At 38.9% G+C, this 25,845-nt stretch overlaps 3 protein-coding genes across 6 annotated transcripts in view; 1 reads left to right on the forward strand and 2 right to left on the reverse strand.

Moving 5' to 3' along the window:
• Window positions 1-1,576, reverse strand: part of usp10 (ubiquitin specific peptidase 10) — a 38,473-nt gene extending 36,897 nt beyond the window's left edge. For 3 of the 4 annotated variants that reach the window (XM_081391919.1, XM_081391918.1, XM_081391916.1), the window contains exon 1: window positions 1,243-1,532. In XM_081391919.1, coding sequence (XP_081248045.1) covers window positions 1,243-1,263 — 21 coding nt within the window. In that variant the 5' untranslated portion in view covers window positions 1,264-1,532. Of the gene's footprint in view, window positions 1-1,242 lie in introns of all 4 variants that reach the window. The other variant, XM_081391917.1, reaches the window with a different exon arrangement.
• A 5,139-nt stretch (window positions 1,577-6,715) lies between these two features.
• Window positions 6,716-10,552, forward strand: marveld3 (MARVEL domain containing 3). Its single transcript, XM_081356365.1, has 4 exons — window positions 6,716-6,858; window positions 7,616-7,842; window positions 7,953-8,053; window positions 8,875-10,552. Exons 2-4 carry the CDS (start codon window positions 7,619-7,621, stop codon window positions 9,480-9,482), a joined length of 933 nt encoding a protein of 310 aa, XP_081212491.1. The 5' UTR covers window positions 6,716-6,858; window positions 7,616-7,618; the 3' UTR covers window positions 9,483-10,552.
• Window positions 10,553-18,151: 7,599 nt separating this feature from the next.
• Window positions 18,152-25,845, reverse strand: part of phlpp2 (PH domain and leucine rich repeat protein phosphatase 2) — a 62,685-nt gene continuing 54,991 nt past the window's right edge. The window contains exons 14-19 of the mRNA XM_081354114.1: window positions 25,660-25,822; window positions 24,505-24,635; window positions 24,284-24,397; window positions 22,488-22,682; window positions 21,245-21,476; window positions 18,152-21,119 (exon numbers count right to left, since the gene is read on the reverse strand). Coding sequence (XP_081210240.1) covers window positions 19,848-21,119; window positions 21,245-21,476; window positions 22,488-22,682; window positions 24,284-24,397; window positions 24,505-24,635; window positions 25,660-25,822 — 2,107 coding nt within the window. The 3' untranslated portion in view covers window positions 18,152-19,847. The remainder of the gene's footprint in view (window positions 21,120-21,244; window positions 21,477-22,487; window positions 22,683-24,283; window positions 24,398-24,504; window positions 24,636-25,659; window positions 25,823-25,845) is intronic.

The raw sequence follows: 25,845 nt of genomic DNA on the forward strand, positions 1-25,845 counted from the left end.
GTGAATATTCTTAGCAAAAAATAACTTTGCTATGAACATAGCTTTACCAGAATACATGAGAATAATAAAATGTAACATTAGAATTATACAGAGCTATGAATAAACACTTTAGAAATGCCAAAGTTAATAGAAAATAACAAGATCCTTCATGTTTACATGAATACTGACAGGTAGCCTGACTAAGCAAAACACTTTGACAGGACCTCGTGCTTTAAGCATCTAGATTGTCTATTACAGAAATAGAAATAACCAGAAATACCCATAACTTGACATTTAAGAAACCGACCCTATTTCAACCCAATAACTTACAATGTAGCGCTACAAGACATCCAACTTTATGAAAGTGGCAAACTTGAATATCGCACATTGTTATATACATATGACAGCCCGATTCAGAACATTAAACACAAATGGGATGCATTTTGATATGCAGGACTTTACATTAAGCACAGCACAGTATCGTTCAGCATGTGGCTAACAGTTGAGCTACAATGATGTAACAGTTAGCATCTACATCGTGCCTCGTTTAAAGTTAGCTGACTTCAAAACCAGTCTGAAGCGCTTGGAAATACAGTATAACGTTGACGAGCTGTCATCGAAAATGTAATGGATGCCATGTGCTCAATAAACAGGCGAAAAACTCAAACGCAAGAGTATGAATGAGGTTGAAGACAGGAAGCGATACCGCCCCCAATCAACAGGCCTATTTCACTACATTAGCCACACGACACGACTATTTCAACTTGTTTCAACTCAAGACACTTAATGGAAGCAATTCATACCCTCTTACTGTATTTAGTGGAGTGTGATAGACATGTAATATCCGACAGAAATGTCGCGGTATGTTCACAGTGAGGGAAAACGTTCGTCGGCTAATGACCGTTATTAAATGAGCACGCGCGCGTGGCCAGGCCGCTGCAGCAGCGCGAGCGAGTGGGCCACACACAAACTCATGGACGAAAAACTCACACTCAGCGCAAAGCCATACACGCGGCCCTCGTGACAGCTTAATATCGTTCGTAAAGCGTGCTTGTGGAGCTCGCCTGAGTGTGCGCTAGCTGGCAGAAAATGAGTGGTTCTGAATAAGCGCGTGAGGCCTGCAGCCATGCTGCTGATTCAATGAGCTCGCGCGCGCGCACACCTCACACTCCGACAGAAAGTGCAGCACTGGGCAAAACACCCACTCTGAATGATATTATGATCTAAAATGCAACATAAAGAGAGGCAGAAGTGTTTTCCTACCTGGTTACTGTGCGAGGCCATGCTCCCGGTGAGATTTCTCCACAATCACAAGATGAATGTTCTCTCGGGGGGAAAAGGGGTGAGGTGAGTTTGTAGTACTTGGTATTACCAATAAACGCCTACTGTGACATGGTTTCCATTTTGCTATGGTTTGTCATTCAGTGGTTTTACTCAGGTTCAGTGCCACTACTCCAGCATATCACGCCGTTTCCCCCACCGTCGCCGCCATCTTTATCTCGCGCCTGTGTGTGTGCTGCCAGTGGCTCGCTCGCGCGCGCACCCTTCTCAACGAGCTCGAGCGCGTGTGCGTGCGCCGTGCGTTGACGTCCAACCAGCATGGTGGGCGCGCCAAAATGACGTACAAATTCAAACTTGCACTAGTTTACTGCAGTCTATGGTTTACTGTAACCATTTTTTAATATATATAATCTGTTACTATAAAGGTACAGCTTATACTTAATATTAATTAGAATCGCAGCCTATTTTTCCACATTTCTTTAATGATGCATTTCTCAAATCTCTTAGGTTCATTAAAAAAACAAGAAAAGTAACAGATTCTTGAAATATTATGATGATTTATTTGGTAATGCCACTGATGCATAATGTTTCCTCTGTATGTGTTTATTCATGTTATTTTATTTGTAAAAAAATTCTCTCTTTTTCTTATTTTGTTTGTGAAACTTTACATATATTTGATGTAATGTCATTCCTGTGGTTATATCTGCTTATGTCTGTTTACTGTTTGATACATTAAATGTTTTGTTTTTTTAAAAATACATAAAAAAAATCTGTAAACATTTTTTATAATATGGGAACAATGAAGAAAAGCATTTTAACCCTTTCCCCCATGTAGTCTTTAAGAACTATTTGGTAGAATATCTAAAAGTAAAAAAAAAAAAAAAAAAAACATAAAAAAGCAAGGATTTTGCTGGACTAACTACAATTTATTATAATATTTTGTTAATTATTATTATATTTTGTTTTTTATATTTATTTATTTTTTTATACTTCTTTTTAATTTATTTTTGTATCTAAGCCCTTGTTATATTGTTGAGTAAGTTGATTGTAAATTAAATGCCATCTTATTTTCATTTTTTTTTTCTGGTTTTCTTATTTATAAAAAATACTGTAAGCCTTTTTATTTATTCATTTTCAATTTTCTTTTTCTTTTTTTAAATAAACAACATTAAATCACCAGAGGCAATTATACAAAAAAAACAAAACAAAAGAGTCTTTACTGTCAATACCCATGCTGGTTTCACACAGTAAGAGCATACGAGTTACTGGAGCTGTTTAGTTTGTAGTCCTAAAATCTTGGTTATTTTTGACATTAATAAAATAAGGTCTGTGGTTAATATGTTGCTAACAATTTTCTACATGAGGTCTACATCTACCACAAGAATGTAAGTTTACATGCATGATAAATTGGACAACAGGTGTTCTTATGTAATTTGTTAGCAACTTACAGATTTAACTAACACAGTGGCTTCAAAACTCACTCTAAGGTATGTCATTTATCTTTCAGGAAAATAAATGAAGGTTTGAACCATTATTGAGTGTGTATTTTCATCTGCCAGACCTGGCATATTAGTATTACATAGTGACATAATTTTGTGATGATGTAAATAAATGGTGAATCATTTTGAATCTGTGTGTGTGTGTGTGTGTGTGTGTGTGTAGTCCTGGTATTCCCTACGTTATAGGGACCAAATGTCCCCACAAGTTATTATTATTCAGTTTATTTAGATAGGAACAGATACAAATAACATGGATAAGCTTAACAGTCATCCGATGTATGTATCATAGTGTTTTTAGCTAAAGCTAATTCACGACACTTGTCCCTAGTAGGGACAAGTAGTATAGTACAAGTATAGTATAGTACAAAGTATAGTAATACCAGTTAAATTTGACCTTGTGGGGACATTTTTTTTTGGTCCCCATAAGGAAACAAGCTTATAAATCATACAGAATTATATTTTATGAAAATCTAAAATACCAGAAAGTTTTCTGTGATGGGTTCAGTGTTAATATGGGAATAGAATATACAGTTTGTACAATATAAAAGCCATTACACCAAAAACAAACTGTAAAACAAACTTTACTCCCTGTAAAACAAACTGGTGTGTGTGAGTGAGTGTGCGTGTGTGTGTGTGTGTGTGTGTGTGTGTGTGTGTGTGTGTGTGTGTGTGTGTGTGTGTGTGTGTGTGTGTGTGTGTTTAATCGGTTGATTGAAACAAACTGTCAGAACAGTTTTACCGAAAATAATCTGACATCCCATTACTATTTGTATAATGTTTTTTTATTAAATTTTTTATTAATGATAAAAGCATACATAATAAAGAAGAAAGAAGAAAAAAATTACATTTTACAAATATAAATATTAAAAAGTTAAGAAAATATCATAAAGATGACACAGTGAGGTTTTTAAGAGCTCTGGGTTTGTCCAGCTGGGATTTAAGAAATTATTTACAGAAAATTAAAAGGCTTAGCACCATTTGTTCAACTCATTAAATTAAACAACACAAATCTTCTAGGTTGGCCTAAAAATGAGGTCATGACTGAACAACTGTGTTGGTGAACAGAAAAAGATGTGCTCGCTTTCACACTCTTCTTTGAAGATAAAGCTAAATACATAATATTATTAATAATAATAATAATAATAATAATAATAATAATAGTAATAGTAATTGAAATAGCTCAGCGCAACAAATGTTTCAAGTGGTTTTCCCAAATTCAATTGAAAATGCAACTTAATGACTTTTGTAGTCTCAAAATTATTCAACCCCTTCATGGCAAGCATCTTTAGTATTTAGTAGAACACACTTTTGCTGTTATGACCAGCTGCAAACGAGATGTATAACCAGACAGCAGCTTCTGGGAGCGTTTCTGAGGAATCTGAGCCCGTTCCTCATGAGCAATGGCCTCCAGGTCAGTAATATTCTTGGGCTTGCGTGCTGCAACCGCCTTCTTCAAATCCCTCCAGAGGTTCAAGTCAGGTGACTGATGGCCACTGTAAAATGTAGAATGGAAGGTCCAATGACGCCCAAGCTTCAGCTTCCTCACTGACGGCATGACGTTTTCTCATAGGGTTTCCGGATACTTCAATGAATCGATCTTGCCTTCCACATGCTGCAGGTTTCAAGTTCCAGAGGATACAAAGCAGCCCCAGAGCATCACCAAGCCTATGGTGCCTTCCTCCAGACATACCGCTGATCCATAGGGCCGAAAAGTCCCAGTTTTTGTTAATCGCTCCACAGAACAGAATCCCACAACTTCTGTGGCTTATTTATATGATTTTGAGCACTTTTCTTGTGCTTTTGGGTCAGTAGTGGTGTACGTCTTGGAGTTCTGGCATGTGTACATGCCTTACTGTGCGCTGAAACCTGATGGTCTGTTCTTTTGCAGTCAATCAAGGGTTTTTCTGAGCCTTCTCAGAAATCTGGTTGCAGCTGTTGATAGCTTCCTTTTTCTGCCCCGTACAGTTAGTGGAACCACTGTTCCTTGAACATTGAACTTGCAAATTATGCTTCCAGCGGTGTCGCTAGGAACATTTAGTGCCTTCGCTATCTTTTTGTATCCCGTTTCTTGTTTGTGAAGGGTGATGATATCTTCTCTTGACTTTTTTGGCCATTCTTTTGACTTTCCCATATTTCTAACATGCAGTCAAACGTGACACTCAACAAGCCTATAGCCAGGGGTGCGTTTCCCAAAAGCATCGTTAGCCAAATATGGCCACAAGTTCCGTATTATATATTTTATAAGTTCAGCATAGTTCAACGAGTCGGTGTTTCCCAAAAACATAGTTCTAACGAACATTCGCAAACAGCATCGCAAAGTTGTGTGGTTGGAACGACAGCTCTCGATCTGTGGTTAGAAGCATTCTTGTTTGCATGACATGTGGACTCAGTAAATCAAGCCGACATTCAGTATAATCAGTATCTTTTATTCAGAATACATACAAATGTCTTTTACGTCTTTTAGTTTGTCAAGAGATTTAAAGCACCGTTTATGAAGAGTGCGCATGTGCGAACGTGAGAAATAACTGAGATATGAGATAGTCCTCAGATGCCATATCTGTAATTTATAGCAAAACATAGCATTAATTCAATCTCAAACAGTTTCATTAAAGGTTATAACTCCACCACCTGCGTGACATCATTAACCAACGTGGTTGAACTACCGATTTGCGACAGTACGGTTTCAGGAACAGTCAACGATGCATCGTACTATGGTAGTTAAGCAGCGAGTTACGCCATTGTACGGGAAACGCGCCCCAGTTCAGATATTTCATGTGTTCTTGCTCAAGCATACCTGTTGAAACTAATGAAGCCCTTGATTAGTTGCATCAGGTGTGCTTGAGACAACACAGACCATTCGGTGAGTGACATCAAAGTACCGCGAGAGCGATTGAGTATTGGCTATTTCAAGCACGCGTTGCTTTAATAAAATATAAGCTAAAACCAGAGCCCGTCTACGGAGAGCCTGGCCACTCCCTATTAAGTCCTATTGTACCGAATTTTTGTTGTAGTTCCACCAGAGTTCCACTGGGGGCGATCGCCCATGAGTGCAAAATGAATGGGAGTCTATGGAGCTAGACGGCTAAATTTGTCTCTTTCACCCGATTGCCGTTGAGAAATCTTAGATTTCATTGTAAGTTTTGCAAGTTCAACATGGGTTATATAGGTCGAAATGAATGAATGAACGAGTATTATGTCCTTTCGATTTCTTACAGGTTGAGTTGTTGTTGCCCATAACACGCTAGCATTCTGCTAATGAACGCTGATTGGTCAGTGAAGGACCGATTACGACCAGAGATAATGCTTGATGGCATCGTCTGTGTGTGTGTGTATTTTCGGCGTGGTCTTTTAAAACAACAAAACAAAAACTGTTCTAGCACGTGTATTTACCTGTGTCAGCTGTGTTGTCGATGCCTCGAGAGAAAAGAAAGTGCAGAGCGCGAAAGCACCAAAGTGGCTGAAGGATTGCCGTAAAGCAGTATCTCTGGTCGTACGATGTGTATGACGTCATTGACATTTTAATTGACTTTTTAAAGCAAATAAGTGACTCTAAAAAATCTAACACCCAGCAGTGTGTAATTTCTTTGCATCTCCTTTCGAATACAACATTCAAATTACTAGACAAAAAATTATATCCTGAGAAATTTTGAAGGGTATAGCGTCATAGACCTCCATTCATCCTGCACTCGTCCTGTGAGCGCCCTCATATGGAACAAGAGTGGAACTGTAACCAGTTCAGAAGCCGGAAGTGTACTGAGAGTGGAAGTTCTCCCCTTTTAGACATTATTCAAAACCCGAGGCCGAGGGTCAACCATGTCGGATAGTAAAGCGATCACCAACAGACTCATTTTAGGCAGGGATTTATGTAATACTTATTTTGTCACTCTTTTTCGCCTAATATAGTAATGCTATTTCAGATGGAGCCATATTTCAGCACACCGTTTCAAGTTGAACACAGTGACGTCATGATGACGCATCTGTGAGGGCGGATTCAGAGTCAGACAGGTTTCACAGGTGTGCAGCACCGCAACAATAACACCAGAGAACTGATCGAAACTCAGACAAATCACTGCTTATTTCGTTCATTTCTTTGTAAAAGGTAGGCTCCGGGTTCATTAATTGCTTTGTTACTGAGTTACATGTAAGATTTTCGTTACCTAGTACGGTTTATTTTGGTGATTTGATTCAAGAATTTAGACCATCTTGTTCCCTATACGGAGAGACTAGGTAAAACGTTTACTCTATACCTTTTAGAAGTAATACGATTAAACTGAACAATATTTTTAGATCAGATATTGAATAAATATATAAAACCACCACAACTAGCTCATCAACATTAGTTAATTTATAATATAACACCGATGTCTTGTGTGTTGGTTTCATTATCCGGGGACTTTATACTCACGTGAACGAGCATCAAGTTCAAAACACATGCAACTTGTGAAATAGGCTACTAACAGGGAACGTTCCCACAACTTTCACTAATGTTTTGTAAAGATTATATAAATGTTAAGATAAAACGTTCTTTGTATAGGCTAATATTTATAGAACGTTCATGTAACATTATTAATAACTTCTCATGATGTTAAGAGAAACTGTTCTGAGAACATTTTGGAACATCCTCATGATGTTATTTGAACTTATTAAATGAATTTTAATGTTAAACTTCTTGAAATATTACAAATAGATGTTTAGAGAATGTTTTATTGTAAGTAAAAAGTGAGGTTATGAGAATGTTGTACTAACATCGCAACCTTTGAAATAACTTGAGAAAACTGGACATTTTAGCATTTTAGAAACATTGCAAATCACTGTTCCCACAACTTAAATTTGTTAGCTGGGTTCTCGTTTCTTAGGCAATGCCAGAATCAAACCGGCATCATCACACAAGGGACAAAGACTACTCTGGTCGAGACAGGAATGATGAAGGCGGACGCGAGCACAGACAGGACAGGAGATACAGAGAGGACAGAAGAACACCTGATGGAGACGACAGATCACGAAGCCACCGGGAGAAAAGAGATGCTGAGACGCAGAGGGACCCTCGTGTGTACGAGGCCACCCGGCATCATAGTCAGGGAGTGTAAGGAATGATTTTGATGTGCTCTTTCTTACCCACAAAAATGCTTCTGTTTTGAAACATGCAAAACTGTGCATGCGTTCTGTGTCTTGATATTTTAATATTTTCTACAGGCCCAGTTACACTGAGACTTTACCTTCATACTATGAAGACAGTGAATCATATCATCATACAGGGGCACTTTACACCCTAAAATACATTACAACAAGCAGAGGTAAATACATTTTTGAACTAATTATGTTTGCTTCAACCTGCTTTGTTTTTTTTCACTAACCAGTTAGTGTCCCAGTATGGCTTTTGCCTGTCACTTTTGTAATAGGGTAAAATTTAGATTTAATGTTAGTATGTTTTTATTTACTCATTGGGGTGGTTAAGATTTTTTTTAATGTTTTTGAAAGAATTGCAAAAATACAGTAAAATAAGTAATATTGAACATTCCTTTGATGACAAAGCTGATTTTTCAGCATCATTACTCATTAACTAAAAAAATACTTTTTTGTGTTAATTTTTCTCACCTGGGCTGGGCGTGCTTGTTTGTTTTATAATAACAAAACAAAAAAATAGTATTTTTGGCAAATGTCAAGGTCCTTTCAAACCAAAGGTGAAACGACTCAGGAGAAGAAAGTTCAACACTCTTACTTGAGCAATAAAAACAAACAAAAGAAACGCAAATGTTATATTTAACCAGTCATTTTTGCTTATGGTTGAATTGGGTCATCGAAGGTCAGCAGCAAAGACATTGGTTAATAAAGTACGATTAAATGATGTATTATTTAACATTTTAATTATTGCAGTTTTGCTAAATTTCACTGTTTTTATTCATATTGAGGAATACTGAATCTGTTTTGTGCAAGTGAGATGAGTAAATGCTCACATTTAGTCTAGAACCACAATACTACTTGTAATGTGTTACCCCCAACACTGATTATAAATGTCTTTAATGTCACATTTGTTGAATAAAACTATTAATTTCTTTATTGACCCTAAACAGTATTTATGAAATACATTTTAATGTCATATGTTCATGTCCTGTAGGGATCTGTCAGGCCATGGAATTCTTCTTAAGCTTGTTGATCGTCATCTGTGCCGGAGTGAACCACAGTAACTCGGGCCGGTATCGGGATATCGCCAGCTTGGGCGGTCTGTACCAGTACTATTATGGAGGAGCCAACGCATTCACTGGAGCAGATGCGCAGAAGGTCCAGCAGCTCGACGACCAGTTCTACCAACTCAAACTGCCCCCTTACGTCTACAGCATGGCATGCGGCGGGGCGTTGATGCTCTATGCGGGTGCCATGCTGGCCCTCGGCGTGTTTCGCATGCCCTACCGTTTCCCCCCTCTTCTGCTGGCTGAAGCCCTGTTGGATGCGCTCATAGGTCTTGGTTTCATTCCCGCTATCGCCTTCTACTTCATAAAGCTGCAGGAGATCTACAACAACTCGATCTGTAAAGAGAGGGAAGCGATGTACAGCAGCAAAGGTCACCGAGGATTTGAGTGCAATCTCAACGGGGCAGACATTGCAGGAGGGTTGTTTGGCGTTCTGGGGATTATTATTTTCCCCATCAGTGCAGTGTTGGCCATCAGAGGCTTCAGAAGTGTGCTGAAGATGAAGCGGAGGCCGGCTGAAGACAACAACCTCTGAGTGTTACGCCATTTCATGAATGTGGGAATCACTGATCTCACACCCATGTAAATGCTTTGGTTAGTATTTTTACAACAATCTGAAGGATATATTTTTTTTCATTTTTTTTTTTTTTTTTTTTTTTGCTTAATTTTATTATAAAGGACTTTTGCACATTTTTATACTTTTATAAAAAAAACTTTTGGTAGCAATTTGCTGAAAGCCATTTTAATGCATTAATTATGCATTGTAATGCACCTATGGTCTCATGAATAGTTGTGACTACAGTTATAATACATTATAATACTTATCCGTTTATTGAACACACATTTAGATAGTATAATGCATTAAAGCACGAGAAAAACTATCAATTTCAGATGCCACAAGGAATGTGCTAATATTATATATTTAGCGCAGTCAAATCAATTAATCAAGATTAATTGCATTAACATAAGTTTGTTTATATAATGTGTGTGTGTGTGTGTGTATATATATGAAGAGTTCAGATGCAAAAGCCTCTAAGTGCCATCTGAAATTTTCTTCTAGAATGATAATTTTTATTTAAGTGAAATTACTGAACTTAAATATACAAGCTTGATAAAAATGATCATTCTAGAAGAAAATTTCAGATGGCACTTAGAGGCTTTTGCATCTGAACTCTTCACACATATATATATATATATATATATGCATACATATTTGTGTGTCTGTGTACACAAACACATTACATAACCTTATGTTAGATGCGATTAATCAATCTGACAGCACTAATTATAATGCATTTTAACTTTGGTTACAATTATTTATGAAAAGATATAATGCACATTGTGAATACCTTTATAATGCATTATGCATAAAAGCTTTAATTAAAATGTCACCATACTTTTTTCCCCGCCATATAATCATCAAAGACTTAATCAATTAGAAATAAACAATATATTCTGTTAAATTATAAATTCTACATCATATGCTGCATGTTCATTGGTGAATTGTCTACCTTTGGTGCCACAGTTTGTAATTGAACCTAAAGCTGAATCATTTGTTTTTCTTTTTATATGTGCATCTATTATAAGGAATATTAAAGTATTTTGAAACAAATGTGCAAATACATCTGATAAAGAACTTCTGCGAGATCAAAGACGCATGTTTCACAGTAAAAATTTTATTGCTACTTGGCTGAAAAGTCAATTAAAAATACAGCTTTCTGCTCAAAACTAAGCATAGCAGCATCTGAAATGAAACGATGAGCCAGAACCCACTCTAAAAGTCCCAAGAAGTACAGTCCTAGCTGACAGACAGCAAAAGTGCTCGCGTTTAGTCCTTTTACGAAATCAGTAAAACAACTCGAATGCTCTCCTAAACTAAAAACAATGAAATAATTTAACACAATGAAAATATTCAGCAGTGTACTGCATGTTAAAATAGAAACTTAAAAATATAATATACATTATGCTTCAGATATTAAAACAATTTTGTTATAAACAAAAGTTAATATTTTATACAAATAATCACATGATAATATATTCTTTATATTATATATTTATAGTCATTTATATAGGGCATGCTTCTCACATTAAATACATGAATAATTAGTCTCTTCAAAGATAGTACCTTGATGGGTGACGGTTTACCATAGAACCCTTAAATCCTAGATTCTGCACTGGAGGACCTATAAATTTGCATGAACGATGAAGTACAAAAATAAACCTCAGCTTCTTGGCATTGAGAGGAAATATTAAAGCATCTCTTAAAAACAAAATGTACATAAATTATGACAAGATCAAGCTTTGGTCACATGTCAAACAACAGGAACTTCATCTTAAATCTCGTATGTCCAGAACGAACCATGATTATGTGCAAAAAGGTCAATGAATACGCCAGATGAAGATGCGTCGTTGCATTAGAAAGAAAATATTGTCTCTGTCGGGGTAAAACCACAATCGCACGTTTCATGCACCAACAGAAACTCTCACGCTGCGTACTATTACAAACTGATTTGAGACAAATGCTTTCTTTGTTGAAAATACAGAGGGTGAAGCACGTTTCGTCGAGTCACAAATTGTTGAATTAGGTGAAGACTTTTCCAAATTGAAGTGCAAATATGATCACTGTTTCAGTCAAGTTTCTCCAACACTCACTCCCCCTTCTGTCAATGGTCAGACAAACAGATAGCCACACCCCATTGGTTGAGACTGGTTTCCGTGTCAGGCAAAAGCACAAAGCACACACTAGAATCCAGAATGTTTACACTTTTTGTGGGCATCAACCTATAAATGAATTGTTTATACAGAATTCAGCTGGGATAGGAGGAAGTATCTTGAAAAGAAAACATCCAAAATTGCTTGTGTGATCAGATTTTTAATTTCTAAATCACGGCTGTGTTGTAAAATGTTCCTTTTGTTCTGCATGAGTGTTCCTAGAAGAGTTATAAAATCAGAGAAAGTTGAAGAGAATTCAATAATGTGCTGAACCTGAAGAAAAACAGGTCCGAGATAATGTTCTAGTGCAATGCCCAACTAAGACACCACTAACACACTGGAATACAAATCATTCTAATCGCATGAAAAAAGAATACTTCGTGCTCCATGATAGAACATTAGAACCCCCAAAATGTCCTATAAAGTTCAAATATAATAACAAAAAATCCCAATATTTAATGTGAGCTGGGATGTTCTGTGCTTTGTGTTCTTCCTGTAAGGAACAGTTCACCCTACAATGGAAATTATGCCATAATGTTGTTCCAAACTTGTATGACGTTCTTTCTTCTGTTGAACATAGAAGATATTTTGAGAAAAGTGTTTGTTGTCCATACAATGGAAGTCAATGGTAACCAAAACTGTTTGGTTACCAACATGAAAGTCATGCATAGGTTTGTAACGACATGATGAAGGTGAGTATTATAATGATTACAGAATTTTTATTTTTGGATGAACTAGGAAGTATAACCTCTGCCCTTCCATTTAACTGATGAATATAAACCTTATGGCTATTTGAATATAACGCATTTGGCTAACTCGGTTTCACCTCAGCATGTTTTGGCCAGGAGAACAGATCACAAATGTTTAGGGGATCTAAGGGCATGCTTACACACAACAACGATGTATAGACTAGGTCGATTTTCAGATAATGTGACACCCTTGGGCATTTTTTAGTAAAAGTTGGCAAACAGACTTTTCTAAGGGTATTTTTTCTGCTGAATCCATTTTTGCTGTTTGCCAAGCTGTATCTCTCATGTGAAACTCAGTAGAGCGCAAACTTCAAGATGACCTCTAAAATGTCAGGAAATTCTATATTTATAAACTTTACATCATGCACGACATCAATTAACGAGAAAGTTTATTTAGGTGGGGATTAAGATACTTGTATGTGACAATGATAATTGCATTATTTCTCATTGTAGTCATGAAAATATCTGTTTTTCTGCTTATTTCAAATGGACAAACAGAATATCTAAAATGCGAGAGTCATTTGTTTGGAGTCACATGCATACTATTGTCTTTGGATCAAAGTGTGTGAATTGAGTTCAGAGTTATCCAACAGGTTTTTTATTCTACTTTCTATTACTTTCTGCAGTTATTTCCACACATCGTATTTTTCATCAGAATTAATTTTTATATCCAAAAAGCGACATGAACCAACACAAAATATTTCCAGTTGTGGAATTGTACCCATGAAGTTGGTCAGATTATAAGATCACCAATTATGGAAGCTGTGTGTAGTTTGAAGCCTGACTGGTCAATGTCATTGGATACTTGCATTATACGATCCTCAACACAGAGAAGCAATTGACAGAGTGCTTCTTGTCCAGAACACAGAACAGCACGTGGTCTGGCACCGCTTGTGCTATGCGTTCGCGGTATCCCCATCCAGAGCGCTGGTCTCTGCATGCGTGGATAATCAACGAATAACCGTTGCTTTGCCAGAAGGGGTCGTGAACACGATCACGCAGTCTAGAGCTCCTTCTACGAGAAGACTCTACGCGTCTAAATGGTCAGTGTTCTCCAAATGGTGCGCTACAAAGAGCCTGGACCCACGCGCACGCACATGTGGTTTCGTGGGTGCTCTCCTTCCTTCTAGAGCTGTTGGACAAGGGCAGGTCCCCTTCCACGCTCAAAGTTTGCGTTGCGGCTATTGCAGCGTTCGCAGAGTCGACGCACGGCCGCGTGATAGGAAGGAATGAGCTCATCATCCGCTTCCTTAGAGGAGCCAGGAGGATGAACCCCCCCGCGACCCCCTTCGGTTCCTATTTGGGATCTTTCTTTGGTCCTAGAGGCCCTGAAAGCATTTCCCTTTGAACCGTTAGAATCCGTGGACCTAAAATACCTTTCGCTCAAAACCGTTTTTCTGATAGCTCTGTCATCAGTAAAACGCATGGGGGATCTACACACGCTATCCGTTAGCCCCGCGTGTCTCGAGTTTGGACCAAATGACTCTAAATTCATCCACAAACCGAGACATGGCTATGTCCCCAAAGCGATTGGCACTCCCTTCAGAGCGCAGATCATCTCCTTATCGGCTCTGCCAGCATCCGATAGCGAGGGCGGTGAAAACCTCCTATGCCCCGTCAGGGCGCTGAGAGTTTACATCACACGCTCCGCCGCCTTCAGGCGTTCTGAGCAGCTCTTTGTTTTGTTCGGTGGGCGCACTAAAGGTCTCGCTGCCTCGAAACATAGCCTGTCCCGATGGATAGTGGACTCTATCGCAGCAGCTTATGCGTCCAAACACCTGCAGTGCCCTCTGGGCATCAGGGCCCATTCCACTAGAGGCATGGCCTCATCGTGGGCTTGGTCCAGCGGGATTTCTATTCATGACATTTGTATGGCGGCAGGCTGGGCCTCCCCCTCTACATTTGTTAAGTTTCATAACCTGGAAGTTCCCGCCTTGCAGGCTAGACTTTTATCAGTCTAAGTGGTGTGTATGTTCTGCCCAGTTTGTTCGTGTGCAGGCTACTCTCACGTGACTATTAGCTCTTCTGGTTGAGCTGTACTAAGGGCGATATTCTCTATACATTATATTTCCCTATGAAGTGCTTATGTACATGTGCTGGCCTGCATTGCTGGCCGCCTGTTTCCCACGTTTTGTGTTCCCCGGGCTTCCCTGGGACTCATGCAGTGGATGCTCGGCGCGCACGGCGTTGACAAGGGGTTCCCATAGCGTAAGCAACTTACGCAATACGAGAGAACCTCTCGTAAGAGAACGTACTTGGTTACCTAACATAACCTCAGTTAGTCAGACTACTGTTTGGAATTGATCAGCTGCAACTGCGCCTTAAAGGAGAACAATTTTAACATTGAGCTCATTTTTTTGTACATTTGGAGTGCTGTCAATACAGAGAACAATGACAAAAATCGGTGTTGCCTACACCGAGTTATTCTATTTTAAAATTTGCACCCTGTTGACTTCAATGGGGCAAGTTTTAAACCTGCTTTTAGCCTCTAGTCATTTTAGTCATTCTGCTTTTAGTCATTACAAGTGCACAGAAAATGTGAGTGATTCCTTCTGAGTGAACACGGGTGAATCTGACTGCAGTAGATGTGAAAGATATGAATAAAAATGATGTTATTTCAGCCAGCGCAAATACCTGTGTTTACATCCTGTTTTCGGTTGAAGTCCAAAGTAGTCGATTGCCGAGTTCACGTGTGTGATCATAGGTAACTAAACCTATGCGTGTGAACTCGACAATCGATTACTATAGACTTCAAACGAAAACAGGATGTAAACACAGGTATTTGCGCTGGCTTAAATAACATCATTTTTATACATTTCTTTCACATCTACTGCAGTCAGATTCACTCGTGTTCACTCAGAAAGAATCACTCACATTTTCTGTGCACTTGTAATGACACACCAAGGATGTTAAGAGGCTAAAAGCAGGTTTAGTATTTGCCCCATTGAAGTCAACAGAGTGCAAATTTTAAAAAGAGGATAACACAGTGTAGGCAACACCGATTTTTGTCGTTGTTCTCTGTATTGACAGCACTCCAAATGTACAAAAAAATGAGCTCAATGTTAAAATTGACCGGAGTTCTCCTTTAAGATGTATGAGTGCACGATGTAAATGTAAAAAGTCTCGTCTGCGTTGCTCTGCTGCATGCAAGTGCAAGACAAGTGATGCAGAATGTAGCAATTGCTGAACTGAATAAGAGCTCTGCTCTGTGTTGTTGTGATCATATTGGAGAATCTTGTTGTACCATTGTTTAAATAACATTACATTTTATATGCCATGCAGTTCATGTTTTAGTTATTATTCAGCTAATGTTATGTCCAACTTTATAAGGTAATTTTAGGCCAAGTTTACTGTGTTTATTTCCTTTATCTGTTCAAAGCTAATGTTAGTGGTGTGACACATTACCGTGATATGTTTTGGTAATTTGTTAATTTGTCTCAATTCTTAATATTTACAACCAATCTTTCTGAGAGTATCTTTTTCATAAATAAACCAAAAGAGAATTTAGTTTGGTTAAATTTAAGTCCTTAAACTTGTTTACATGGACATGTAAATGTTGAAAAGTAATAAACACTCTTAATGTAATAGGATGATGGTTTAAGATATAGGCCTTTTGCTGCCACCAGCATGATGTTGATGTTCTTACATGGACATACTCAAATACACAAAAGTCAGTGTTTACCTGAAATATTGTAAGACAGAATGACTAACTTGTTCTGACTATTCTGTTTGTTTCCTTTACTCATGCTATAGCACAATAAAAACAGTTTATCTTTGAGCCAGTGCTGAGAAATTTGCTCATTTTGGCGTGTGAGGTGGTCATCTTGGATTTTGCACTCTACTGAGTTTCATGTAAGAGATACAGCTTGGCAAACAGCAAAAATGGATTCAGCATAAAAAATACCCCTAGATTAGTCTATTTGCCAACTTTTACTCAAAAATGCCTGAGGATTTTTATTTAGGCACATTTTTGTGATTTCAACCTGGTCTAGTACTAAAAACGGAAAAGTTTTTCGCATATCAGACAACAAAACAATCCGCGAAAAACACTAAAAAACTGTATTCTGCTGCCAGGCCAGTAGTCGGCGATGTCACTGTAAAGAAACACTACACGCCTATAAGCGCGTGACGTCGCGTTTTTGTAGTTTACGTGGATACGATAACAGTATCGTTTTCAAAAACTTGCACTTTTAAACCCGTTTTTAAAAGGTTGTGTTTTCAGGCCCACAAAACGCCATTGTTGTGTGAATAAACACGTCCAAAACGCTTAAAAAGTTTTCCGTTTTTAGTTGAAAACGGCGTCGTGTAAACGGCCCCTAAAATATAACATTTGTCCATGTGGCAAAGCAACTAGTTGCCTAGGCTGAAGAAACAATAGATTCTATTCCACAACAGAGCACTGCACTTGACACCCACAGACTTACACAAATTTATGGATTTTCCCGTTTTAATCATTTTCAGATTGATAATCTAATTAGACATGTATGATTGTTGCATATATCACTTTTAATGATGCAGATATGCATCATGTCGTAGCGTAGGGCTATAGAGGGTTTAAGGTGCTCATAAGCAGCATGATTTGCTGTATCCATGACATTTGTTTGAAAAATTACTTGCCATTTCTGTTTCCTTAAAAGAATAAAGCATTGCAGGGGATGAAACGGTTCTATAGCTAATAACAGAGTTAGACTACATCTTTCTAACAAAGCAAGCCGTCAAATGCTTGAACTCTGCCTCTTAGCACGGTATGAATCAGCATGTTGTGCCTCAATAACCTCATCTCTCCTCACAAACAAACATAAGAAATTACATATTTTAGGGGTTGTAACAGAAAGAATACCCACTTTCCGAAAGAGGCTATAAATCACAGCCTAGTGTTGATTTTATAAGCATTTCAACAAATAGCTAAAATGCTATTCTTAAATATGTCTATGTATATAGATTCTCTGAGCTATGTACAAAGTGCTTATACAATGTAAAACTCTTTTACTTTATATGATTGTACAACAATACTTGATGCACTTAAGCATACAGCTCTAAATGATTTAGGGAGTCTAGGTATCAATTTCCAGCAAAATGTACTTGACATTTTTTAATGTGAAAAAAAAGGGGGGTTTGAAATATAAACGCTAAAGAAATTTGAGGGAAAACCTGCTTTATGACCATTAAAGAAAAAAAAAAAGAAAAAACATGAGTCATCCACGCCACTGGCTTCAGCTCTTTAGTATCCGAGGGACGGATGAAATACTCAAAATAAATTACCTACCGTCAAATACCACTACTACATCTTTTGGCACAAGAGCTACAGTTTTAGGCCTGTAGGCAAATTAAATGAACACCAGAAATGACTCTCTAATGCTTGCAGAAAAGTTAATGGCAGTAAAAGGTTGATTCAAAATCTTCTTGGATGTTAAATACCGGGATCCAGATTAGTTACATGGTGGCCTTTTCTCACAGCATATAGCAAATCGGTATGCAAGTTTGGCACAAAGAGCATTTACCAGCTGACCATGAAGAATATTAATAAAATAAAAATAAAAAAAACTCAAAATGTCTGCCATAACGAAAATAATTGACAAAAAGAATATTTTGAATCTCGAGATGAAAAGGCTTAAACATAATATCTGAGCATACAAATGTACTTGAGCTCATTTTCAAGGTGAACGTTTCATGGATGATCAAATTCAAGTACTGGATTTTTTAACATCATGCCAATGCTGACATTTTCTTTTCTTTTTTTTTTACGAGATGCGATTTATACATTTTAATTGTTGTTTCCCTTGCACACCTGTGTAAAGACAGTTTCTAATGAATTATAAATAATTTAATAAAACTGAGTGGGCTTTAGATAACATCACTAAATTTAATATCTTAAAATTAACAGTGGGATTTGCACTTATTTTCCCCAAATTCTTTATTAATATATTTATTTTAAAAAGGTTTGAAATGTATTAATGAATTGCAACAACAACAACAACAAAAAAAAATTACTTGCAGGGAAAACCCTGAAAAAAACGTTGTTGTTTCCAATAAACACCACTAGATGTCTCCTCCAACCACGGGCACAGTGTTTTACTGCACAGAATTCCTTGATACTGTGATTGTGGCAATTACAAACTCAAATATGCAATAATACTTCTTTTTCCTCTGGTCCCCTTATTAAAATAAAACAAAACTCTAACCAGCATGTTTCCTTATACGTACCATGCATGGCTAAAATAGAGCACACACACACACACACACACACACACACCGCACAATACGTGATATCATAATAAGCCCTGTGCCTCTCATACAAAACACTTTTTTCCTTGATAATGAGATGAGAAAATATCCCCAAACTCACTCAGAACAGCAAAACCACACTACTACAAAGACCCAATGATATTTTCATGGCTCGAGACTTTATAGTATGAGCTCTGTCATGTAGTCATGGCACACTCGAAACTTCAAGTACAACCCGAGACAGCTCAAGTTATGATTTCAGACAGAGTTATGAGGTCTTTCTGCTCCCCAATTGACCGTAGCCATAAAGGTGTGACAATGCTTCCACTGAGTATTGGATGTACTAAGGAGTAGAGGTTTTTGTCTCCATCTCACTCTGACCTCCATCACTAGGCTGATTCCCTCTCCAGGTAAATCTGTCAGGGCTTGAGCGTTACGTCAGGTGCATTGTACTCTTCTATCGCGCAGAGTGTTCCAGAGACCCCCATGGCTTTGTCTGGGAGATCCCGTATGCATACAAGTGAGGAGATCAGGGGAGGTGGCGAAAGCTCTGGTCAACAATACATCTTTTCACAACAAGTACTCTTTTTCCATGAAATGGAGCGGGATGTTACCAGCAGGTCAGATGGGGAAGAGATCCTTTTGACCCTCAGAAATATTCCTCGCGGACTTCAAAAGTGCAGATTACTGACTAGTTTCCACTATGGGAAGGTAGAAGAACAAAACTGCACGTACACCAGAACAGTAAAGGCTCTCAGAACCTCAACCATGGTCAAGAGGCACTTTTCTCATCTTTTGGTCTCAGTTTAGCTGATAGTATCTTTCCACCAGAAGGCAAATGTGATCATTGAAGCCTACTTAAGCCTGTGACCTTTGATATAAAGGGCGAATGTCGAAATTAACTCGCGCATGGTGATGAATGAGGTACTCTAGCTCCATGCTGTGGTTTTTAGTCAGGAATAGCCCATGTATTTCCTCAATCAAAGACCTCAATCTTCATGATTTCATCGGTCCTGACATTTGCACCCATTTCCACCCTTCAGAGGTGGCTATGCCACCGCAGATCAGCTCAGGAATGCACATGCAGGGACCCACACGTGATGACGGTGCTAAATAAGAACTGGAATATCTCGAAGGCAGGAAGTGCGTGCTAGCCTCTTTGATGTGGCACTATGATGCGGAGATGCTCCGACGGTGCGGCCCGCTTGCACCCACTATAGAGCCGTGTCATAGACATCCTGTTGCAGGACGGTGGTGGGGTGGAGACCGGGGACGGTGGGGAGAGGATGGTCCCAGTTGGGGTCTCTTGCTGAGGGTGGTGTTGAAGGAGGCGGTGGCCCGGGAACCACAGGACTCTGGCCTCTCAGCTGCTCCCGCACATCCTGCTCCAGACTAGGCGGTATAATTAACTGGTCTTCTGGGTCTTGCTGGGCTGGTGCGGCAAAATATCCCGATTTCTTTTTAGGGGCCTCGAGTGCTACTTCAATGATGTTGTGGCTATCCTCCAGAGCCACTACCGAGCCATTGGAGAGCTTCTTCCCGAAGAGGCTGGAGGTGGACGGAGACTTCTTCAGATCCGAGATCTCTCGCCCACATACAGCCAGTAGGCAGCCGTTGGTGGCAGAAACCACAACACTGTTTTGCCGACGCATTTTGCTGTTGGGATAGTCCGAGCCCCTCAACTCGTGGCGGCCGTCCAGGTCCTTGGGACTTTCGGGTGGTCCAGAGCGCAGCTGAAAAGCGCAGCAGTGAATGTCCACCTCCACCTCTAGCTTACTCCCGTTTGAGATGACACCTTCTAAAGGAGCCTCATCGTCGCTGTCGAGCCCATTGTCTGAATGGTTGCTGGAGAAAGTGGCGCTGGAAGGTTGGCGCTGGAACAGAGCCGGGTGCGCCCCTGGCCCCAGACTCGCCAGCGGCCCCGTGTTACACAAGGTGGCAGCAGGATGAAGACTACAGCGACGTTCGGGACGAGCTGTTGGTCCCGAAGAGGGGTGCTCGTCTGAGGCAGTGGACCCAGCCTCGCTGCCCACTTCTGAGGCTGACATCTCGCTGTTGAACTCCGAGGCAATGCCGCTGCTAGATGATGGTGTGGCTGGGTCGCCAGGGGAGACAGAGATCGGTAAAGGTGTCGGGGCAGGTGGTCCTCGGGCTTCTGCGGTCAAGAGAGGAGGCTCGCACGTACAGCTGTCTTCTCCGATATGCAAAGCCACCACTACTGCTCCAACATTATCCCGGCACCCATAGCTCTGTGCCAGCGTGCAGAGCTTTTTGGCAGCAGCGCGAGGGTCTCTGACAGCTAACACAGTTCTCACTGCCTCCTGGTAGGAAACCTTCTGGAAGAGTGCTTTGTTTCCTAGGATCAGGAACTCATCCTGGGAACACAAAGGCTCTGTGTGCACCCAGGGTTTGGGAAGGACCCAAGGAAACAGGTAGGAACAGCCAAGTAACCGTGAGCAGCATGTCACCCCACTCACCTTGTTATCCTAAAGCACAAAAGAGCCAAATGATTAAAGACACAAATAAGCTTTTACTTCTCACTCATGCACATCTAGACCAAATTAAGCATCACCAGTTAACCTGCAGGTATGAACTGAGAAAGAGTCAATACCTCAGTGATAATAGCTTTAGCCAGTTTGACACGCTCCATCTCCTCAGCGCTCTGTTCTAGGCTGAAAACTTTCGAGAGTGCAAGAGGTTGCCCACCACGACACAGTACAGCCTGGCAGGTGCCTACGTTGGCCACAGTGAGGCTAAAGTAGCTGCCAGGCTCGGAGGACTCATGATGGATGTAACAAAGTAGAGCAGAGGCACCTAGCTTCTGGCCTGCCATGCCAAGTTTCCTGCAAAAATGCACAACAGCAACAAGAGGATTGCATTTATTATTCATGTAACCAAAAATCGAAGGCTGTTTGTGAATTATGGTGTGTTCAAGTCGTATTTACGTGAGACTAAATATGGCAGATGCAGTATTTGTGTTGGCTGCAATTTGTTCATTTTCAATCAAACTAATTAGCTAAGTCACATGTACAAAAAACAATAGTATTGTACAATTACAATATATACATATTACATGTTATATATCAGAAAATGATTCAGTATACAGGACTTTCATGAGTTGAATTAAAAAAGGAAAAATGCACCTGCATTCTTCATCGTTTTGTAGAAGTAGAGTTAAAAAAATGTGCTGTATTTTTGTAGAAAAGGTACATTGCCATTTGCTCCAACCAAAGTCATTTGAACGCACCTGACATTGTAATTACAACTTCCCAAATCGTAAATATGATCTTACCAGGAAGACTTAAATCTTGAAATGTGAAACTATGTTAATCTCGTATCAATCATGTGAATCATATAATCACATACATTTTTCATTTGATTGTACATTACCTACTTTCTGGAAAGCTTTACAAAAATAAGGGATACTGTACAGTCAGACATTAATGCAAAGTGGACCCTGACACAAAGTGGTGGGGTTTTGTATGACTCTACACTATCCCACCATTACATGACTACTTACCAAATAAATAAATGGACATGAAACTAAAATTACTCATGCAAGAAGAAAGAGATCACAGAGTAACACAAGAAAGTAGCACAGTGTAAGCACAATGGTCGATTATATAGTTTAGTGGTCATTATACAAATATATTTGAATGCAACATGTCATGTCATGTCTGACCAATCAGAATCAAGTATTCAAGAGAGCTACTGTATATAATAATGTTTGTTCATCACTAAGAAGTTCATACTAAGTGACAAGCTATCAGGTGTTATCAATTATTATACAAGCAAGGTGAAGCATACAAAGTATCAAATCATGCTTAATCAAAAAATGTGTGTGCAAAACACACCTATGAGAGGTAAGGAAAGTGTTGCACATGTATACACTATCCACACTGGAGTGCTGTATCTCCTCTGCCAATACATCTCCCATGGTGCACTGCAGTAACCTGGAAACTTCCTCATTACGGTCACCATCAAAAATCCCATAAGCAGCCTCTGGACTGTCCCCGAAGCGATCCACAGCCAGCACAGACACACACAACCTGAAGGTAAAACACAAGATTTCAGTGGAACAAATGCTCTTCATGACAACAACACCCATCACATTACAAACACATTTCATTGACTGGTAATGGATACACCTATATAGGTACATACACAAACTCACTCTACCTGACAAACACACAAAAGTGGCCCCCCTTGGTGGATATAGAGTACAGAAAGAGGATTCGATATTTGAGACTGACTGCTTTGAAACTGTGGAGGTAATGCCCTTCGCAGGGGGAGCCAAGCACACTGATGTCACATTAAACATGTAGAAACAAGATCTTTAAGCCTATGGGAAGCATTCTGCATTTAAACCAGCCCCCCTGCTGCGTCTTGCCCCCTGGTAACGAAATCTTCTGCGAAAACCAACGCAATGATTATTCTGAAAATGCCAGCTATTTTATGCCACCCAAGTATTTCTTTGTACGTTAATTAGTTGTCTCAAAGCCACATTTCTGATATGGCAAAATATCTGGGGCCAGATTCCTGAAAAATGTAAAAAATCCTGGGGCTGGATTTGTGCAAATTACCATAATAATTATAAGCATGCACACTATTTTTGTTGAGACTGGCTTGACGGAAGTTCAACACTCTGCGTCCTTATTTAAAGGGATAGTTCATGCAAAAATGAAAATTCTGTCAACATATACTTACCCTAAAGTTGTTCCAAACCTGTACGAGTTTCTTTCTTCTGTTGAACACAAAATATATTTTAAAGAATGTTGGTATTCAAACAGTTGACGGTTGCCATTGACTTCCATAGTAGGAAAAAAATACAATGGAAGACAATGGGTGCCGTCAACTGTCTGGTTACCAACATTCTGTAAAATATCTTCTTTTGTGTTCAACAGAAGAAAGAAACTCATACAGGTTTGGAACAAATTGAGGGTGAGTAAATTATGACAGAATTTTCATTTTTGGGTGAACTATTCCTTTAACTAATTTTTGAAATCCAAAAAAATTCACGTCTCGCAAAATTCTGCTTACTTGTGCACATCCATAGTAATATGTATTATATATGTAGCTAGTCTATGTTATAAAGCTTCACATTTGAAATAATCGTACCTCTGGTGTGAGTGAGTGGAGGCAGGGCTAATTTGTATATTCATAGAACCACATATACTAAATGAGGCAAGGGTGTAGAGTTACATGCTATTTTAAGGCATGACAAAAAAAAATCAAGGAAAAAACATTTAAATATGTAATTTTGGTGATCAAAGCTGAGTTTTAATGGATAAAATTATTGACTACAGGGGGATTTTAAGAATATTTCGGCCCCTGATTCACTCTGGCCAAAAAAACGCTCCCTTGGACAGGAAAGGTTTGTCTGAATGGCACACAAAACAACCAACCTAATTTTTTGTTTTGTTTTTCCGCAATATTTAGGGACTAGATAAATAAGTATTTGATTAGACCGCAATGAACAAAAATAAATAAATAAATTGTGCCTTCAGACCCTGAAGTCTCACTGCAGCCAACATATCCTCAATATATAATAGAGAATTGGAGGTTGAGGATGGCATTCTGGAGCTTCCTTTAACCAGACACACTCATTCTTTCCAAATCTTTGACCCTCATGTCTCCAGATATTGCTCACTTGTTTCTTTGACCACACATTTCCGCGTAACCATGATCCCAAAGGTTGGACGTGCCCTGTGCGTCTCCGGTTGTCACGGCTGGCTTCTGGTCCAGCTTCAATGTACTTATGTGACTGGAAGAGAGAAGTACACAGACAAGTGGGAGTGATAAAGACATAGAACAATTATCCACCTGGGTCAGAGTTCATCAGCTGCGTAATGAGTGTTTGTAGCACCTCACCTGAAAAGGTTGAGCGTTTTATGCTCCAACATGAGGTTACTGTTGCCGGTCAGGTCCAGCTCTTGCAGTGTGGAAGGCATAGAGTCTGACAACAGGATTTCCGTCTGCTCATTACAGCTCACATCTACCAGCTACACAAAGAGCAGCATACTTCACGTGAAACGTTAAATATAACATAATGTGTGTAACAAACGACAGCCCAAAACAAAGAATATTTGGTTGGATTTCGGGACAAAAACAATTACATTTTGCCAAACTTAACTAAGTAAGTTTTTTAAATAGTGCCATTTTCACGATTAGAGATTATAAATATTGGGGGGAAAAACATAATATAAAAAACTATTTATAAAAGTATAAATCACAATAAATATCAAAATGATACATGTAAACCTTAGAAACATTAAATAAAAATCAATGTAGAGAAATGTAAGTTTAGAAGTTCCGTGAAGCATCACTATTTTGCATGTTTTTACCATTTCTATGTAGATTTAGCATTTAATTTTCAAAATATATTACAATAGAAAACAGTTCTTTCAAATTGTAATAATATTTCACGGTTACACTTTATTTTAAGGTGTCATTGTTACAATGTTATTATACATTTAAGTACTGAGTAATAATAATTGACAACACGTACTTACTATAGGATTAGGATTTGGTTGAGGTTAGTTGCATGTAATTATGGATAATTTACTATATTACTATATGTAACAACAAGGACACTGTAAAATAAAGTGTTACCTATTTCACAATCAACTAAATGCAGCCTTGGGTAGCATATGAGACTTCTTTCAAAAACATTTAAAAAAAAAATCTTAATTATTCCAAACTTTTGACTGTATGTAAATGTCTATTTAAGGCTTGCATTTAAAACTTGGATTTTAATATTTTTAAATGTATGTAGTTTTATTCAAACATTTGCATATCAACCATAATTGATCTCTATAAACATTGATGATACCTAATAAACAATTTTTTTGTGACCTAAATTGCGGCAATTGTCTATCCATACATTTAAAATCTGATCTTTTTTCGGCTTTCCATTTGTTCCTGCCACCTGTTGACACTGTGGTTGACCCTTTAGATCCTTTACAATATTTATGGCCAGGCTTTCACATGCCCTGGTCATCATATGTCACCCAAACGCACACTGACCTTGATCTCGGGGAGGCTGAGGACCTCTGGGAACACGCTGATATGGTTGGAGTGGGCGATGAGGGTGTGCAGTCTCTTGCAGCTGGACACAGTGGAGGGGATCGTTTTCAGCTTGTTCCCACTCAGATTCAACTCCTCCAGTACCTCCAGTTTACTGAGTTTGCTGAAAACAGAACAAAGGGTGAT

The sequence above is a fragment of the Scardinius erythrophthalmus genome (genome assembly GCF_964197995.2).
Source record: "Scardinius erythrophthalmus genome assembly, chromosome: 2".
NCBI lineage: Eukaryota > Metazoa > Chordata > Actinopteri > Cypriniformes > Leuciscidae > Scardinius > Scardinius erythrophthalmus.